The sequence below is a fragment of the Ranitomeya variabilis genome, chromosome 5, assembly GCF_051348905.1.
Source record: "Ranitomeya variabilis isolate aRanVar5 chromosome 5, aRanVar5.hap1, whole genome shotgun sequence".
Classification (NCBI taxonomy): domain Eukaryota; kingdom Metazoa; phylum Chordata; class Amphibia; order Anura; family Dendrobatidae; genus Ranitomeya; species Ranitomeya variabilis.
The window spans coordinates 154752277-154772042 of NC_135236.1; the positions used below are offsets into that span (position 1 = coordinate 154752277).

Below are 19766 nucleotides of genomic sequence, written 5' to 3' on the forward strand. Positions count from 1 at the left end.
GTAGGAAATTCATCCCTTCAGTGTGCGGAACGATTAGCTGACACTGTCTCGTCCTTAGAAAGCCTGGGCTGGATCGTCAACTATAAAAAATCCTGACTCATCCCACTTTCTCTTCAAACATTTTTGGGATTTAATCTAGATTCCATAAAGCAAAAATGTCTACTTCCCCAAGAAAAAATATCTCTTATACAGGGTAAAGTTATGGCGGCCATTCACAAACCTCAAATGTCCCTGAGAGCAGGAATGTCCTTGCTAGGATCCCTCTCCTCCTGTACTCCAGCCGTTCAGTGGGCACAACTTCATACCCGAACATTACAACATCAGATACTTCGGGAACAGAGAAAATTTCTGGGGCACCTTGAATCGAAAATAACTTTATCCGAGAAAGTCTTATCCTCCTTAGAATGGTGGCTAAATAAAGACAACCTAGCGGGGGGTGTCCCTTGGGTAATATCACCATCCCACACGATAACTACGGACGCTAGTCCCCACGGGTGGGGCGCACACATGGGAGATAGATTCTGCCAGGGAACCTGGGATAAGAATGAGGATTTATATTCATCAAACCTGAAAGAATTGAATGCGGTAAACTATGCACTGCGTCAATTTCTCCCACAGCTACGAGGAAGCCACGTCAGAATCTGTTCAGACAACACTACGACAGTGGCGTATTTAAACAAACAAGGCGGCACAAGATCAGACGCTCTAATGTCTTCCGCAAACAGTACCTTAATCCTGGCCGAAAAGCATCTGTTGTCCCTCTCGGCAGTCCACATAAAAGGAGAGGACAATCAACAAGCGGACTTTCTAAGTCGACACACTCTTCATCAAGGAGAATGGTGTCTCAATCCTCACATTTTCCACAAGATAACATTGTTATGGGGCAAACCCCAAATAGACCTGTTCGCTACAAAACAAAACAAACAAGTCCACAAATTCGCATCTCGGTCCCGTGCAGATCACCCGGACATTCTAGATGCTCTTCAAACACCATGGCAATTCAAGCTGGCGTATGCTTTCCCTCCGATAATTCTGCTTCCACAAGTAATACGGAAAATCAGGGAAGAGCAGGCCAGGATAATACTGATAGCGCCATTCTGGCCCAAGAGACCATGGTTCTCGTGCCTGCGGTCAATGTCGGTGACGGATCCTTGGGTCCTTCCCTCAATCCCAAACCTTCTCTCTCAGGGACCTTTCTTCCACCCTCAGGTGGACAGCCTCCACCTGACGGCCTGGAATTTGAAAGGCAGATATTAAATTCCAGGGGGTTTTCAAAAGGCCTAATTGATACACTCCTGCTTAGCAGGAAACCATCTACGACAAAAATTTACACCAAAGTATGGAAGAAATTTCTACAGTTCCATACTAGTTCAAACCCCTCTGAAGTCCCAATAAAATCTATATTAGAATTTCTACAGAAAGGGAAAGAGTTAGGTCTGTCAGTTAACACATTAAAGGTCCAGGTGTCTGCTCTGGGTGCCCTCTATGGCCATAATATTGCTGGTAATAAATGGGTATCCCGCTTCATCACGGCCTGTGAACGAGATACACTCCTGTCCACATACCTAGGGTAGCTCCTTGGGATCTAAATCTAGTCTTAGACTCTCTAACAGAATCTCCGTTTGAGCCTATAGACACAGCATCTTTAAAACACTTGTCGTTAAAAACAGCCTTCTTAGTAGCCTTAACATCGGCTAGAAGAGTCAGCGACATTCAGGCCTTATCGATAGATCAACCTTACCTTCTCACATTTCATGACAGACTAATCTTAAAACCGGACCCCCTATACCTTCCTAAGGTAGCAGGGAAGTTCCACAGGTCACAGGAGATACATCTTCCTACCTTCTTTAAAGACCCCTCTACTCCTGAAGAACAAAAATTCCATACTCTAGACGTCAGGAGAGTAGTTTTGCAATATATTGAGAAAACTAGTAGTTGGAGGCAGAGTAGGGCTCTGTTCATATCCTTCCAGGGCAAAAAGAAAGGATATGGAGTCACAAGAGCAACATTATCCAGGTGGATAAGAGACGCTATCCGGTTGGCCTATTCCATGAAAAATGAAGAACCTCCGGAGGGCATCAAAGCACATTCCACCAGAGCCATGGCTTCTTCCTGGGCCGAAAAAGGGAACGTGCCAATCGAAGATATATGTAAGGCTGCAACTTGGTTGGCTCCTTCCACTTTCTATAATCACTACAGGCTCGACCTGTCTTCCGACTCTGACCTACACTTTGGCAGGACTATCCTCAGCACGGTGGTCCCCCCCTAGGTGTTGGTCTCTGGAAATCTCTCCAGTGGGTGCTGTCATGGCGAAGGGTAAATAGCCGGATTACTTACGGTAATGCTCTTTTAATGAGTCCATGACAGCACCCAGTCACATCCCTCCCTAATAAAAGCCAATGTAATTACTTCTATGAAGTTTATATTCTGATGATACATTGTGATGATTGACTAACACTGGCGGTCCTCCGGGTACTCTGAAATTAAACTGAGGAGGAGAGGGGGACCGCCCCCTTTTATGTCTCTGTAGGTTTCCTGTTCCTTGGGGCGGATCCCTATCTCTCCAGTGGGTGCTGTCATGGACTCATTAAAAGAGCATTACCGTAAGTAATCCGGCTAATTTGCAGGATCAGCCAATTGTCTGATGTGTGTGGGGCTTCCTGACTCTCCGGACAGAAGATTTGGGGGAAATCACGTTTGGTCCATTTGAATTGTAACCCCGACCCTTTTGTTATTTAGGAGATAAGTCGCTTCCAGAGATGATAGGTCATGTCTTCTGCTCTACCATTGGAACCACACGTGTTTGGTGGTCATATGTTCATGTAGATGGAGTAGCCGTCTGTCTGACAAATACTTGACTGTTACCTACCGCATGTATATTGAGGCCTTTACAGCGTACACTTTGCAATGTGTGACTAAAAATTAAGCAGTTTTGGATTTGTCACGACTTCTGTTGCTATTGCATCATGTCATTAAAGAGACTGTCATCACAGAATAATCAAACCAAGTGCAGGCATTCAGTGCATCAGGCGTGGCCAAATATTCCAGTGCACCCTCCCTCCTGCCTGTTTTCCCTCAAACTCCACCCTTCCTTTTTCTTAGATTATCAGCTCTGGCTTCATAGAGCCAGAAAAGGACTATGATTGATAGATGGTAAATAAGCAGGTGGGAAGGTGTACTTTGTTTGTCCCCGCCATTATGTACTTCGTCAGCACGGAATGACTGTTGAAACCAAATCCCTTTAATAGCAATGTGACCACATTTACTCTAATGACCTCCAGAGTCAGTGTGACCTCACTGTGTGACCCTAGTCTAAAATGAGCTGTCTCAAAAGTGTTGAATCTGAGAACCTTGAGACAATGAAGGACTCCTACACAAGGCTTCGGTAATTTATGTGCACACTCCTCATAGTTTGGAAAGCTATATAGTGGGTTTACTCAGAATAAATTTATTACGATCATACATGAAGTCTTATTTATTTTGGAATGAAAACAATTTACACTTTTTAATGCAACATTTTTTCTGCAATTTTTCCCCCTGGTGAATATAATAATAATATAATAATAATTTTTATTTATATAGCGCCAACATATTCCGCAGCGCTTTACAACTTATAGAGGGGACTTGTACAGACAATAGACATTACAGCAGAACAGAAATCACAGTTCAAAACAGATACCAGGAGGAATGAGGGCCCTGCTTTCAAGCTTACAAACTATGAGGAAAAGGGGAGACCCGAGAGGTGGATGGTAACAATTGCTTTAGTTATTTGGACCAGCCATAGTGTAAGGCTCGGGTGTTCATGTAAAGCTGCATGAACCAGTTAACTGCCTAAGTATGTAGCAGTACAGACACAGAGGGCTATTAACTGCATAAAGTGTATGAGAACATGATGCGAGGAACCTGATTATGTTTTTTATTTTTTTAATTAATTTATTTATTTTTTTAATAGGCCACACAGGTTAGGTTAATGCGTTGAGGCGGTAGGCCAGTCTGAACAAATGAGTTTTTAGGGCACGCTTAAAACTGTGAGGATTGGGGATTAATCGTATTAACCTAGGTAGTGCATTCCAAAGAATCGGCGCAGCACGTGTAAAGTCTTGGAGATGGGAGTGGGAGGTTCTGATTATTGAGGATGCTAATCTGAGGTCATTAGCGGAGCGGAGGGCACGGGTACGGTGGTAGACTGAGACCAGAGAGGAGATGTAGGGTGGTGCTGAGCCATGGAGTGCTTTGTGGATGAGGGTAGTAGTTTTGTACTGGATTCTGGAGTGGATGGGTAGCCAGTGTAATGACTGGCACAAGGTAGAGGCATCGGTGTAACGGTTGGTGAGGAAGATGATCCTGGCAGCAGCATTCAGGACAGATTGGAGCGGGGAGAGTTTGGTAAGAGGGAGGCCGATTAGTAGAGAGTTACAATAGTCCAGACGAGAATGAATAAGTGAGACAGTAAGAGTTTTTGCAGAGTCAAAAGTAAGAAAAGGGCGAATTCAAGAAATGTTTTTGAGATGCAGATAAGAAGAGCGAGCCAGTGATCGGATGTGGGGGGTGAATGAAAGCTCGTAATCAAGGATGACCCCAAGACAGCAGGCATGCTGCTTTGGAGTAATGGTGAAACCGCACATGGAGATGGCAATGTCAGGCAAAGGTAGGTTAGTAGAGGGAGAGAACACGAGGAGTTCAGTTTTTGACAGGTTCAGTTTCAGATAGAGGGAGGACATGATGTTAGAGACAGCGGTAAGACAATCACTGGTGTTTTCTAAAAAGGTTGGCGTGATAACAGGAGCAGAAGTGTATAATTGGATGTCGTCAGCATAGAGATGGTACTGGAAACCAAATCTACTGATTGTTTGACCAATAGGGGCAGTATACAAAGAGAAGAGGAGGGGGCCTAGGACTGATCCTTGAGGAACCCCAACAGTAAGGGGGGAAGGTGAGAGGAGGGGGAACCAGCAAAACATACAGTGAAGGAGCGGTCAGAGAGATAGGAGATGTCGTCTTCTTGCTGTCGGCAAATTGTAATATTTTTAGTTTACCTCTAGGAGGCCAAACCTCTGTTGTTCTACCAATAGCCATTGTCAAAGGATGTATTTTGAGTCATTTTTGTTTTGGCTTGCACATTCTGATGTAAAACGTTGACAAAAATGTAAAAGTGGGCACAGATTCTTTTCTTTACAAGTAGGCTTTGATGCACCTTGGCACACTGTGACTTTAATTGTATATAACAGAATGCCTTGCATTAACCTCTTCACCCCCTGCCCGATTTTTAATTTTCCGCTCTTTGCTCCTCTTTTTCCAAATGCCATAACTTTATTTTTCCATCAGTATAGCTGCAGGAAGGCTGTTTTTTTTTTGTTTGTTTTTTGCGGTCTGAGTTGCACTTTTGAATTACATCATTTAATTTCCAATATAATGTACTACTGGAAAAGTGCGGTGGAATTACAAAAGAAAAATGCAATTTGATGCAATTTTTAGTTACCATATTCCTTATATGGTAAAACTGACCTGCCATTATAATTTTTCAGGTCAGTACTAGTTTGCAGATGTCAATCATGTATAGGTTCTTTTTTATTTAAAGGGAATCTGTCACCCCCATAATCGAAGGTGAGCTAAGCCCACCAGCATCAGGGGCTTATCTACAGCATTCTGTAATGCTGTAGATAAGCCCCCGATGTATCCTGAAAGATGAGAAAAAGAGGTTAGATTATACTCACCCAGGGGCGGTCCCTCTGCGGTCCGGTCCGATGGGCGTCGTGGTCCAGGGCCTCCCATCTTCTTACGATGACTTCCTCTTCTTGTCTTCACGCTGCGGCTCCGGCGCAGGCATACTTTGTCTGTCCTGTTGAGGGCAGAGCAAAGTACTGCAGTGCGCAGGCGCCGGGCCTCTCTGACCTTTCCCGGCGCCTGCGCACTGCAGTACTTTGCTCTGCCCTCAACAGGGCAGACAAAGTACGCCTGTGCCAGAGCCGCACCACTCACCTCTCCGCACGCATGTACACACCTCACCTCTCCGCACGCATGTACACACACCTCACCTCTCCGCACGTTGCCCGCAGCTGCAGCACATCCCTGCGGCATCTTTGTCGCCGGCAGCTTTCTCTCTGCCACAGAAGCACGCTGAATACTGACATCATACAGCCGCGCTGCTGTGTGATACAGGAAGCGTGAGCAGGAAGCAGGACGGATCCCTGCAGCTCCGCTCCACTGCCATTTTTTCCTGTAGGCAGTGGAGCTGCAGGGATCGTTCCCTTCCCACCGTACGAGGGGCTCCCGGAGCCTCGGGGCTGGATAAACAGGCCAGATTGCCTTCTATGTTAGCCGCCCTGCAGGGGCCCCCTCCACCTCCGGGCCCCGGTGCAGCTGCACTGGCTGCACATGCAGTATGTCCGCTCCTGACATAGAACATGATTGTGAAACACAGATGTCTTACCCTGAGGGTATGTCTCCACGTTCAGGATTGCATCAGTCTTTGGTCAGGATTTTATGCAAGTAAAATCCTGACCAAAACTGCACCTGAGGTCACTGGCAGGTCACCTGTGGTGTACCTGCGTGTTTTGCTCATAGTAGCAACATGCAGCGTTTTGAAAAAACGCACAACGCATGCGTTTTCGCGGCAAAAACGCATGCGTTTTTAAACGCATAGTGGAGTCTGGATTTCATAAAATCCCATCCACTATGCTGTAACATCTGGACGCTGCGTTTTTGACGCAGCAGAAAAACGCAGCGTCAAAAACGCAGCGTTTCCTGAACGTGGAAACATACCCTAAGTGGGTGACCGTTGTCATTGGCGTATGTTGTGTTAGTGATCAGAAAATATATGCATGATTTACTTTTTCAATATACTGCACTGTTTAGAAAAGGGTGGCAAACCTATCTCTACTGTCCAGTGGAAAAAAGGCATGCTGATGCATCCTGGCCTAGCGTACGCCAAAAGGAATCTGCATGGTGAGGTTTCCTGATGGCATATGTTCTGTAATACTGTTGACATATGCCTTTTGATATGTCTGAAAAAATGTGAACATTTAACTTTTACACCAGCTAAATAACTGCATTGCCAATAACTGTTTTGTAAACTCCAGTTTAGGAGCCCGATAAGCTTTATAGTATTTGCAACATGACAAATTGTCCGTAGCGCTCTATTTGCCGACAAGCAGCAAAACTTGCAGTGCCGCCATTGTTTTGCCATTAGATTACATTGTAAACCAGACTTCTTTTTTCTTGAAAACCTTGTACAATGGTAGATGATGAAACCAGTTTGCACAGTAGCTTTCGCTCATACGAAGTCTTCTCCGTCTCTACATATTACTGATAATTATTTTCTTGCAGCTGATGAATAGTGATTAGCAGTAAGTCCATGTTGTGTGCAACAATCAGAATGAATAGGATTACTAACTGGCTTTTTGTTTGGCCTCTCAGGGTGACTGTGTCCTTACAGTGAGCCTCACCGAACAGAGCGAGCTGGAAGAGGATGTGGTGTTCTACCTGCTGTTTGCCGGCTCCACTCTGAAACATTTAGCAAGTGCTCGTAAAGTAGATGCCGCCACCCTAGAGACTGTCACTCCAGGTAAGCTGCTTCCATCTCATGCTCTTTAATTAAGATTTTACATTGTGTATGTAGATCTGCTGATTTTTGCCTTAAAAATAACTTTAAACGAATATGCATGCAATTTTAATTGTTTCTAAATCTTTATGGACAATATTATACATTATTAATAACATATTTTTAAGAGGAAGAATGTGCGAGATGGAATGTGCGAGATGGCTTAATGAATGTACATCGATCTGCTAAACATTACGGGAAAGATATGGTGGAAGACTTGGTAGTGGCGGCAGCGCTCTCGGCTCGGGTGCTGCGGGCGGCTTGTGCTTGTGTTCACAGTCTGTGAGCAGCTCACTGATCACATTGAATTAGTGCATTGTGCAGCGTGAAGCCAAAATCAGAACCACCCCAAGTGATGTGCTCTTAATCTCATAATTACCAGAGTTAGTCTAATTGGTGCACTCATGAGGCTAGGTCATAAAGAAAAAAATGGAGCCCCAGGCTATATAGAGTGTCTTAGAGAATTATATATTAAATACAGATATAAAACACACAAGCATCGAGGCTCCCGAATCATCATGATCGGCTTTTTGTATGCTGGTCTTGGTAAAGAATGCACTGGTGTAAGATGGACCAAATTATTAAGAGGTGTGCACCTTTAAGCTGCTGTACTTCCATAAGGAATTTACTCAGGTCCTCGAGTACTTTTTTCTTGAAATGAACGCCACATTTTAGGTGTCAATTATGATAAATTTGTCGGTCGCCCTCTACCACGGCTCTTCCGGCTAAGCTCTACCTTCTTTTCAAAAAGTTGGCACAGCCTGTTGATACGGTTGTGAAAACACCAAGGGGGTGAATGAACGCATGATTGGAGTAGCATTTCTGCAAGGCGCAATGGAAGCGCACACCTCTGATAAAAGGGGCCAAATTCATTATGAGGCGTGAGCCTCTTAATTCAGAGTATAGTACTCTAGCGAGCCCTTCATTGAGACTGGTGTGAGCGATGCCAGTATTAATGAATCGGCCCACTGATGTCACACAAGTTTTGTGCAACTGTGAGTTGGGCAGAAGCTGTGACATTGAAGCCAGAGTTAAGTTCAAAACTGATGAATTGGGGCCTTTCTCTTTACTTGAACGATTAAACGTTCTTTGAGCAAGCAAATTAGCTCCCTTCCAGAAGGGGAGAGATTTAGGTGGCTCAGTGGTTAGCGCTATAGCCTTGCAACACTGAGGTCTTGGGTTCAGATCCCACCAAGGACCACATCGGTAAGGAGTTTGTATGTTCTCCCCGTGTTTGTGTGGGTTTCCTTCGGGTTCTCTGGTTTCCTCCCACACTCCAAAGACATACTGATCGGAAACTTAGATTGTGAGCCCCAGTGAGGATTTTAATGATCATTACTTTGTAATTTCCAAGTAATGTCTTAATGTCTGACTAAGTATAGAGCCTAATAGAAATCTGTCACATGCCCGAACCACAGGCAACTTGAATTAGAGACCACCTTCCTCATTATGAACATGCATGTTTTATTCTGCAGGGTTTCAGAGGAAAACTTAGTTGAAAATGCGGTCAGGGAAAAATGTGACTGGTTACAGAGTGATGTCCGCTCTGCTAGATTGGCAGGTCTCTCCCTACATATACACATGAAGGAAGACCTAGTCTGTCTGAGTTGTGGGCAGCAGATGGCAGGACATGCCTCTATGACTGGTCACTCCTTCCCTTTTCTAACATAATGTTTATAATGAGGGAGCCGGCCTCTAAATCACATTGCTTGTAGTTGGGGCAACATGAATCGTTTCTCTTTTAACCCAACCAGGGACATCACACCCCACAGCCTGGTTTTAGAATTATTACTTCTTATCGGCATGATACTAGTTGGCTGGTTGAGATGCCTTTAGGCTATGTGCTCACGTTCTGGATTTTTAGCGTTCTTTTAAGCGTTTTTGCGGCGGTTTTCCGCTGCAGAAATGCTTAAAAAACGCTTACGTAAAGCATCCCATTATTTTAATGCATTCCGCAATTTTTGTGTCCATACTGCGTTTTTTTTCCGCAGCTGAAAATCATTGCGGAAAAAAAATGCAGCATGTTCATTAATTTTGCGGGAAATCGGCGGTTTTGCCGCTATAGAATTGTATTTGGACCATTGGAAAAAACGCTTAAAATCTGTGAAAAAAACGCCACAAATACGCGCAAAAAACGTAAAAAAACAACACAAGCGGATTTCCTGCCAAGGGAATCTGGATTTCATCAGGAAAATTCTGCATACTTTCTGCTACGTGGGCACATGGCCTAAAGGTTATGTTCACTCTTGTCATTTTTGTACCTTTTTTTTTCTGCAGCCAAAACTTTCACTCTTGGCAGTAAAAACATTGTGTAAAAATGCAGAAAATACCTGTGTTTTTTGCTGTGTTTTTCAGTAAGTTCATAAGTTCAGGCTTTTTAACTTTTTTTAACCTCTTTAGATTTCCAAAGATGCCAAGCTTTTAAAAGAAGTGACTTGACCATTCTTCAGGCAGTTTGGAAGCTCCTTTATACAATACAAGTAAAAAAACAAACAAAAAACCCCAGCAGTTAGTAAAAGATGTCAGAAAAAAGCACTTGGCGAACAATCGAAATGAGGCAAAAAAATACACTTGAGAACAAAACACACTGGCTGGAAGCGGCTTTCTCCACGCTCTGCTTTGGGCACACATGATGATTTGTCCATCATATAGTTTTGACCAGCCTTGGTCTTTTGATACTTTGATCCATACATTTTCAGGAGGAATAACAGAGGATAGATAGAACACAGATTTCCTAGAAAATAATATTTTTACAGGATTGTTGAGATTTTGGATCCGGCTCCTCTGGTGCATGTGAGCGCACCAACATTGTCCCTGCCGGATGGTTGTCCTCATCACCCAGTGTTTGCAGCTCTGGCCGGTGGTGATTTATTAGTTGGTGGTTTTGTGTCCCCAGGTGTTTATCTGTCCAAGGCAGCGACTAGCTCCTATCTCTACCGAACACTAAACCCAAGAACGCTGAAGCCACAAGTTGCTCTGCAGTGACAGATGCCGAGCAGATTGTCTTTGTGATTACGATTTTATCACATTGAACTAGAACGCTGCTAGTATTTTATTAGCATTGTTGCCTGTGTGCCTTGTAATTACCTGTATTGTTACTTTTGATTGTAAGGTGATGTCTCCGTTTAAAACCACTTTCTTTTATTAGGGATTTAATTTAAATAATACCTTAAAAGGGATATTCTTGTATGCAAACCTATTTGAAGCATGTGGTACAAAGTAAATATCCTTAAAGGGAACCTGTCAGCAGGCTTGTGCCCAGTAACCTACAGACACTGTCAGGTCGGCGCCGTTATACTGATTACAATGATACTTGGTTGATGAAATCCGTCTTGTGGTTGTTGTTTAATCTTTAGTTTCAGTTTTCAGTGAACGATATGCCCGTGCTCCGGGGTGGACCTGTGGGGGTCTGCATGTGGTGCTATGATTAGCTATTTATAATGCAGACTGCTGACAGGTCACTGATCCCTCAGTCACTTGCCCCCTATTTTACATAATGCATAGAATATAGTTAATACTGTTGCCTCAAAGTTTTACATCCAAAATTGCACCAGTGCCCGGCAGTAGCATCTATCTCTTACCAATAGATGCAATTGTGCAAGCGCCGCCAATGGTGCCATTTTGCTGCAGCCAAACCGAGGTATCATATTAATCAGTATAACGGCGCCGACCTGACACTGTGTGGTAGGTTACTGGGCACAATCCTGCTGACAGGTTGTTTTAAACTATATTTCTATTTCTATTATGCCCATGTGAAATAGCAGCAGCTATTCTCTGCTCCAATGCGGGTGCTATTCCAGAGATGTCAGTGCTGCTGTCCGGGATTCATGGGACATTGAATGCTGCAGGGCCATATCAGACATGATGGGGTGAGATGTGCAGCTCCGAGGTTGTGCCTGCTGCATTTCCCACCTACCCTGTGTCCCAGCCATTAGGTGACTGCTTGTAGACTGGACTTATCTGTACACCAAGCTCAAAGTAAAGTGGAACTCTTCGGACCGTGTACCATAACCCACTAATTTTATAGATGACATGAATTCTCTCTGGTTTTGTGTCTTCCATGTTGCTTTGGTCTCTTGGATAATGACTGAGGGAAACGGTGACTCATGATTTTGTGTTGCTGCGCTCTGCCTAGCTCAGGCATTGGCGGCTGATGGCGTACACGGTGTGCCAGCTTTGTGCCTTTTGTTAATATTTCGGCTTTAGTGATTTATTTCTCCCTACATATATGTCTGTCTTGTGGTCCGATTAGCCTTGGTCAGTTGTCGGCTGAGATGTCAGACTGCATATTTCACACCCATGATTAATATGTGGATTTGCAGGCCTCTGCAGTGACGTAGCACATGGCACAAATAAGCCACAGTTTCTACAACACTCGGTTGCTCAGTGACTGCGTTACAATGGATTTCCACGTCTCTGGATCAGTGTGCAGTTTATATTTTCGGTGTAATCTACTCAAAAAGTTTAATGCATTTATAATATTTTACTTTATTTTTTTTCACTGTTCCTGTGTTTTAATCTGGATTTTACAGTCTAGTTCTTCTGACCTTCCTTGGTAACAGTCAGCAAGCCTATCATAGACACAGCCTAAGGAACCTGTCAGCACTGGCGGCTGTGTAATTACACTTGGACTCCGTCCTCCCCTGTGCATTGACACTCACCCCCTGTGCATTGACACCCACCCCCTGTGGTCTCTTTACTACCCATCAGCACAGAGAATACAGGGGAATCATGACAGTGTGCCCGTCTTAGATTGTCACCAATCAGCAGTCTACACTCACATAGACTGACAACAGATTTTCACCTGGGTCTGGAAAACCCCTTTAAGGCTATTTTCACATTAGCGTTGTGCGACGCAGCATCGGGCGCCGCTGCGACGATGCGCCCCTATATTTAACATGGGGGCGCATGGACATGCGTTGCACTTGCGTTTTGTGACGCATGCATCACTGCGGCGCACGCGTCAGGGCGCACAGGACGCAGCAAGTTGCATTTTTTGTGCGTCCAAAATCAAGCAAAAAAAGGACGCATGCGTCACAAAACGCTGCGTTGTGCATGCGTTTACATTTGTGTTGTGCGTTGCGTCGCCGACGCTGCGGCGCACAACGCAAATGTGAACGTAGCCTAACTTGTTCACCATGACGTTTCCTAAATCTGCCCTCTTCTGAGTGGTAGATGGAAGATTAGCAGCTGGTGGCAAAGGTAGTGCATCTGCATAGGGGACACATAGGGCACAGTCATCCAACAGCGCAGAGCAATCATATGGATAGTCCGGAGATCTGATTTTGCAAGATGGTGATTATGTTCGTAGGTGTCTGCAGCGCTGACGTGTTCTGTATAAATCCATGGAGGTCCTAGATGTTCACAAGTAGTGCAGACTGTCATTATCTGATTGGAAATTTGCTATATTATGTCTTTAATTCTCTTTTTTCAATGCATCTTCCGCAGGCCATGACTGCTGCGAGCATGTGAAAGTCCTATTGTTTGCCTCTAAGAAAGGCCTATCTGCCATAGTAGCACAGGAGGACTTCGAGTTTATCAAAGACGAAGCTTATGAGTCCGCTCAGTTTTTGGCGTCCAGCGCTGGGAACCAGCAAGCTCTGCTATTTGCCAAGTTCTTTTTGAATAAATCAAGATCCTCTCCTGGGGATGCCGTCGTCCTCGATAAGAAGATCACATTGGCTTTTCGACATTTACATTTACCAAGTGGATGGAACGTTTTGGGAGATTTCCCAAGTATTACAGGTAATGGCTCTGGTAAAAGGGTATAGCCTGCTCCAGAATGTGTAGTGGCTAATAAGTGGTCCTTTCCTGAAATTATTTGTGTATAGGAGACCATTGGGTGCTCATTATACTGTGGATCGTATGAAATGTCTGAGGCTGCAGTGTCGCCACAATCTGATTTACATGAGTTGTTAGGGTTACCACCTTTGCCATCCAAAGATATCAGCCAACTAATAGGGCGTGGTTGTAGGTGAGCGGCATTACACGGGCACACAGTACCAGTCAAAAGCTGTGATTTTCCCTTTTCTTCTTAGAATGTGACATTGTATTTTCAGACTGAAGGCAGCTATAGTAACCCCATTTCCCTTTGATAACTGCTTTACACCCACTTGGCATCCTCTCTAGCATCTTCATCAGGTAATGGCTGTTTGTTCTAGCGGTAACAAAATTACAGCCATTAGTAAATGTGCATCTTAGATGGCAGTCCGCTAACACTTGTACAGATGACCATTCTCCCTCACACCCCCCCAACCCTTTCATACACACGCACTCTGCTCCACCAAGTACGCTACTGCCAGACACCTCTGTGCAGACTTTCTACCGTGGGAACAGGCGTAATCATTCATCTGCATTCGTTTAAAGCTGGGGCGCTTCCCAAACATATATTGTTGGCCAGCCCTTTAACCTAAGGGCACAGAAATGGAAAGTTTGAAAATTGCAACATTTTCAAAATTTTTGCCAAATTTCCTTTTCTTTCATAAATAAATGCAAGTCATATCGAAGAAACTTTACCAGTATCATGAAGTAAAATATGTAACGAAAAAACAATCTCCGAATCTGTGGAATCCGTTGAAGCGTTCCAGAGCTATAACCTCATAAAGTTACAGTGGTCAGAATCTTTAAAAATTGGCCTGGTCATTAAGGTCAAAATTGGCATGGTCGCACTGCGTCGCTAATTCAAGTCTATGGGGAAAAACGCATCCTGCAAGCAATTTTGCAGGATGCGTTTTTTCTACAGAACGACGCATAGCGACGTGCAGTGCACGACGCTAGTGTGAAAGAGGCCTAAGTGACACATTGTTGAAATCGGGGTCTCTGTCTCTACATCATGCTGCTCGCTCTCCGATTAAGTTACCTGGTGCCAGACTCCCTTTAAGGGCTCATACTCACTTGCGCGAGACTCGGATGAGTCTCGCACGGCAATACCCGGCACTGCACCTGGCACAGAGGAGCGGAGCGTGCAGCTGCATGTATTCCTATGCGGCCGCACGCTCCGATCTGAGTGCCGGCAGCAGCGCTGGGTATTGCCGTGCAAGACTCATCAGAGTCTCGCGCAAGTGAGTATGAGCCCTAAGACCCAGGCTGTCGGTGAGCACTGCTCTAGCTGGTAGCAGAAGGTCCACATCCGATCCTTTCACTACTTCCTTTAATTACTTGCTCCTCTCCACAAACTGGACCATGCATAGACTGTTTCTCCAGGTGGATGCGATGGGGATGTAATCGGAGCCTGTGTGGGCTTTCTGTGCCTCTGTGAAGGATATTTAAAGCTCTCGATGACTCGGCCTCAGCTTTTAGAGAGGGAAATAATTAATTATCTTTCCAATGATTCCCATATCTTGTACTGAGCACCGAGTCAGTGGGTGGTTTCTATCACCAGACGCATTAAACGCATTTGTCAGTTTACACCAGTTCAGCTGTCTAAACAGCCCAGGCTCCCATTTCCCAACTCTCCTTGAACTTTGCAGCGGTGAAGCGGCTGCACTTCACAACAATACAAGAAGGCCAAGGACACTTAAAACAAGCAAATCCGTAGCGCCCAGGAGTCGGTAATTCTAAGACTTGTGGATCACCCGCTAGGAGCAATGTAGACATCGCCTTCTCAAGGTTTACTACATGCGTCAGATTGCAAGTGTCATCTCTGCATCTGTTTTCATATATACGGTTCCTCTCTCCAAAGGACAAATACAATTTGTGGTTAAAACCTGTTTATTTCTGGGCACTGAATTATTCCTTTTTATGTTCCAACTTTAACCTTTATGGACCTTGCTCTTAAATCCATGACTTTCTGTCAACATGGCCAAATTATCTTGCACCTGTTCACATTTGTCTTTCTGTTTTGGAAGTGATTTTTGATATTTGTGATACATGCCTTCTAACTGAGCTCTCCACCCATCAGCCAATGGCGGTGATATACCGGGATGAGGTCACGTGTAAAGCGCCATGGAATAAATGGCGCTATAATAAATAATAATATTGAGGTCCATATACCAGGATGATGGCCTTATATCAGGTTGGGGTCACATACCAGATGAGGGCAATATACCAGGATTGGGACATATACCAGGATGGGGCTATATAGCCAGTATGAGGGCCGTGTAATAGTCTTGAGTATATATACCAGGATGGGGTCATATACTAGCAAGGGGGCCATATACAAGGATGGAGGCCCAGGATGAGGGACATGTACTATGATGCGCTGTGCATTATACTATATGGAGGACTGTGGGTTGTGCATTATACTATATGGAAGACTATGGGCTAAGCATTATACTGTATGGGGGGCTCATTATATTATTTGGAGGATTATGGGGAGTGCATTATACTGTATGGAGGACTATAGGGAGTTCAATATACTATATGGAGGACTATGGGGAGTGCATTATACTTCTTTTATGGGGCCTCATGACTTCTCTGTTCACTCCTGGTGAGAATAATGGTTTGCTTTCTCTCTATATACAATAAAGAACAGCGGCAGAACAGGGGATATATATACCAAGATGGGGCCCAAGATAAGAGACATATACCAGGATGGAGGGCATATATATAAACACCATAATGAGTGACATATATACCAGGATTGAAGATGCACATATATATCAGGGGGGGTCCAAATATTGCATCGGGGCCCATCAGATTTTTAGTCATGCCACTGAAGAGACATGCACAGATACAACAATTGATTTATTGATTAATCTATAAACTGAGGGTGTGGAATATCTTGTGGCTCAGTACATCCAGCCAGCTGCTAAATGGGGAACATCTACAGCGCTGGCCCCCGTACACAATACACAGGGATCCGGAAATATATTCCTATCTATGATGTCCCTAGTCTCCACCCAATTGTGATTTTAAAGGGATTGTTTACCTAAAAGTTCTTGTTCTACCAATGATGTTGTTTTGTTAACAAAGGTTTAGGGAGAATATTTTTACGGGATGGGATTTGCAGTCCCTTCAGATCATTGCATCTCACACACTGAGAAATCTGCTGTTAGCTATGGTGGTGGGGGTGGTGTTCTTTCTGTGTCGATGCCTGCTAATAATTGGTCAGCCTCATACAAGGGGAGCGCCCCCAGTGAAATCTGATAACATCCACTGGGGCTTAAAGAAAACAAAACTTAACTCATTAGGGTCCAAATAGTTTGATTCCTATTATTGCCAGCTTCCAAACAGTGCTTACAAGCTCCATAGAAAAGTGCTTGTAAGCACTCTTCATACTCTTCTGTCCAGTGGCGGTGGTCGGTCCCTAAGGCAACAAGCTGTGAAGTAAAGGTACGAAAAGTGTTAATATCTCAAGAAAATGTTAATAAACCATAAATGGCAAAAAAGGTTGCATTTACCGACAATGCCCATTTATGAAGATGGGACTAACCCTTTAATGGCAGCTGCATGTAGTGAGCTCCCTGTAGTCGGGTATGCTGACAGTTTAGCGCTATGGTCTTTATAAAGGTAAGCGGTGGATTAGGAGCTCTGCACCAGACAATGTCTCATCCCCTCCACTGAACCTCCAGAAAACCAGCAGAGCTCTGAGGTCTATGAAGGTTACACAGGACAAGGCATAGCAGCAGGTGTTGCCATTTCCCTTGTTAAAGGAGCATGTTCCTCCATCATATGACACTGTCGGCACTGATTTCATAGTGTGAAGTGACAAACCATGAACTGGTAACACCCTGTTGTCACTTTATTACTAAAGTAAATAAGTAGAGTAATAATGGAGAAACAGCGGAATGCAAACTTCAAAGAAAAGAGACTCCAGAATTTTAGGGGGGAATCCAAGTATTTACTAAATCAGACATGTTGGGAGAACAAACAGATAATCTTCAAAGGGATTATCTAGGAACTCATTTAGGGGGACATTGCCCACAGGACTTTCATAGGACTTGATTTTAGGCCACTTTTCTCCTGGTGACAGGTTCAATTTACACCGGATGGATCCTTTCACAGTGTTCTTCCCCACGCTCACTGGTCCCGTTGGGTCTTGCTTCTGAACCCTCCACAAAATGTGATTTGGGCGTATGGGGCCATTGACTATATTGGTTCCGACAGAGTCAACATGTGCTCTGTCGTACATCATTTTCATGCGTATACCCTACTGGAGGCAGACACTCAGACCCAGTCGACTACGTTTTTCTCTGGGGGACGAGGATTTTGGACATACGCACTGATGGGACCAATGAACGTTGGACAAAGCGCAGTGTGGAAGCATCCTAAGTTACAATACCTAATTCGCATAATAAACTCTAATTGTAATTAACACTTTCAAAACCCAATTTTCTCATAATGCCCTTTTATATATGGAATAGCTGATGCTGGGGTCTTTGTTTTTCAGATGGTCCTGGGCAGGAGACGTTAATGCACTTTGCTGCAAGGCTTGGTCTCTGTGCATTGTCAAAGTTTCTTCTGGAACAACCAGGAGGGAGAACATCCTTGGCCATTGCCAATAGTGAGGGAGCTACGCCTGTAACCCTGGCCTTGGAACGAGGCTTTATGAAGTTACATGATGTTTTAACACAGTATGTGATATTAATATATTTTTATAGAAAAACATGTTTGTTTATTGGTAAATTTAAACATTTATATGGACCTATGCACTGTCTGTCTGGTCGGCCGGACATGTCATTGTCCTGGTGCTGTGGGTAGGAAACCTATCTGTCCGTGCCTTTGCTTCCCTGGAACATGGACTCCATGAGCGTTGTCAGACAGACTTTGTCCTGTCTTCGTTTATAGTAAGTTAAGATGAGCCCCACCAGCCCGTCTTGTCTATATTGTATGCATGGAAAGATATAAATGTGAGCAACGTGTTCCAGATGACAGTCACTATGTGTATCCTAGCAAATATATGAATTCTTTTCTCCGCATTTCTTTAGAGCTAATATTGTATTGGTCTTATACGGCAGCTTTCATCTATTGATTTCATCGTGCGATGCACGGCCTTCTCTGGTTCAAGGACCACATCAGAACCAGTCCCCTCGGCCACACAGTACTGTATAGGGAATAGATCTGCAAATATTTTTTTCAGCATTTGAAAAAAGTAAGGGTGTTTTTTTTTTTTTTTTTAACAATTTTTTTAAGATATAAAATCTGAGCAATAATTAAACTTTTGATATTTTCAACTTTTAAACATTTCACGTTGTCACGTTTACGGTGACATAGCAGAGCACAGTCTCCTCTGCAGTCCTTTCGAGCGGTGAGAACACCTCTGTGGCCTGGGATTTATAATACAGTGTCGGACTGCTGACCTGTGCTCACCACCTCACCGCAGGGTACTATGAGCAGTGACGAGGAAATTGTAGCTCCGAGCACCCACTGGACTGCATTAAAATGGTGCTGTAAGCTGGACGGGGGTTGTGTCCAGCTCACATCTGGAGGGAGCCACAGTATAGAAGGACCTGTCGGACACTGCCTGCATCCCCTATGGCCTTAAGCTTTATATTTGTGTTGTGTGTGCCATGCTCAGACACTTATACACCAGCAATTAAAAATGATGGCTACAGAAAAAAATAAACATGAAAACACGACATTCATAAAAATAATTGCATAATGAATACGAAACTCTAAATCGTGGCACGTTCCCATTAAAGTAGTAGTATGGTTTGAGATGTATAATATATCGTAAGTATATGCCATCAGTGTATGATAGGTGTCAGTTCCACTTACACAACGCCCAACTGTCGGACAATGGGGGTCATAGATCCTGTTCTTACTCTGGAAAAGTAGAGACTATGAATGTAATTTATTGTGATTTATCTAGTGCAATGAGTGTGCACAGCCACCTCATCTACTCCTTCCTAGAGTCCCACATAGAGGTCAGAAGACCACCATTCAGTCAGTATGGGCCGTCATAGATGGCCATACTCTGCATTATTAGTACTTGTTACCTTCCTTTTCCCATTCTTCGTGCCCCTCCTAATTGCTGCTCACATGTGTTTTTCATGGATAGCACTTGTGTGATGGACAATGGGGCTATTCTATGATTTTTTTTTTTTTGCAGACAAATATTATTCAGTATTGAAAGTTTAATGAATGGGTCCATGAAAAAATCAGGCAACACTTGGATGCCATCCGTGTGCTGTCTGTTTTGCACTGACTGATAGGAAGGAAAAGGTGGAGAAACTTTTTCTTTTTTCTCACAGTGAGCAACTGTTAATTCTTGTTGCCTGCTTGT

The 19766-nt window shown here is 44.0% G+C and overlaps 1 protein-coding gene across 7 annotated transcripts in view; it reads left to right on the forward strand.

Moving 5' to 3' along the window:
• The window catches only part of LOC143775376 (A-kinase anchor protein 13-like), a 303476-nt gene that overhangs the window by 105119 nt on the left and 178591 nt on the right, over positions 1-19766 (forward strand). For all 7 annotated transcript variants that reach the window (XM_077263431.1, XM_077263432.1, XM_077263437.1 and 4 more), the window contains exons 3-5: positions 7417-7564; positions 13049-13345; positions 17931-18114. In XM_077263431.1, the coding sequence (XP_077119546.1) occupies positions 7417-7564; positions 13049-13345; positions 17931-18114 (629 nt within the window). The remainder of the gene's footprint in view (positions 1-7416; positions 7565-13048; positions 13346-17930; positions 18115-19766) is intronic.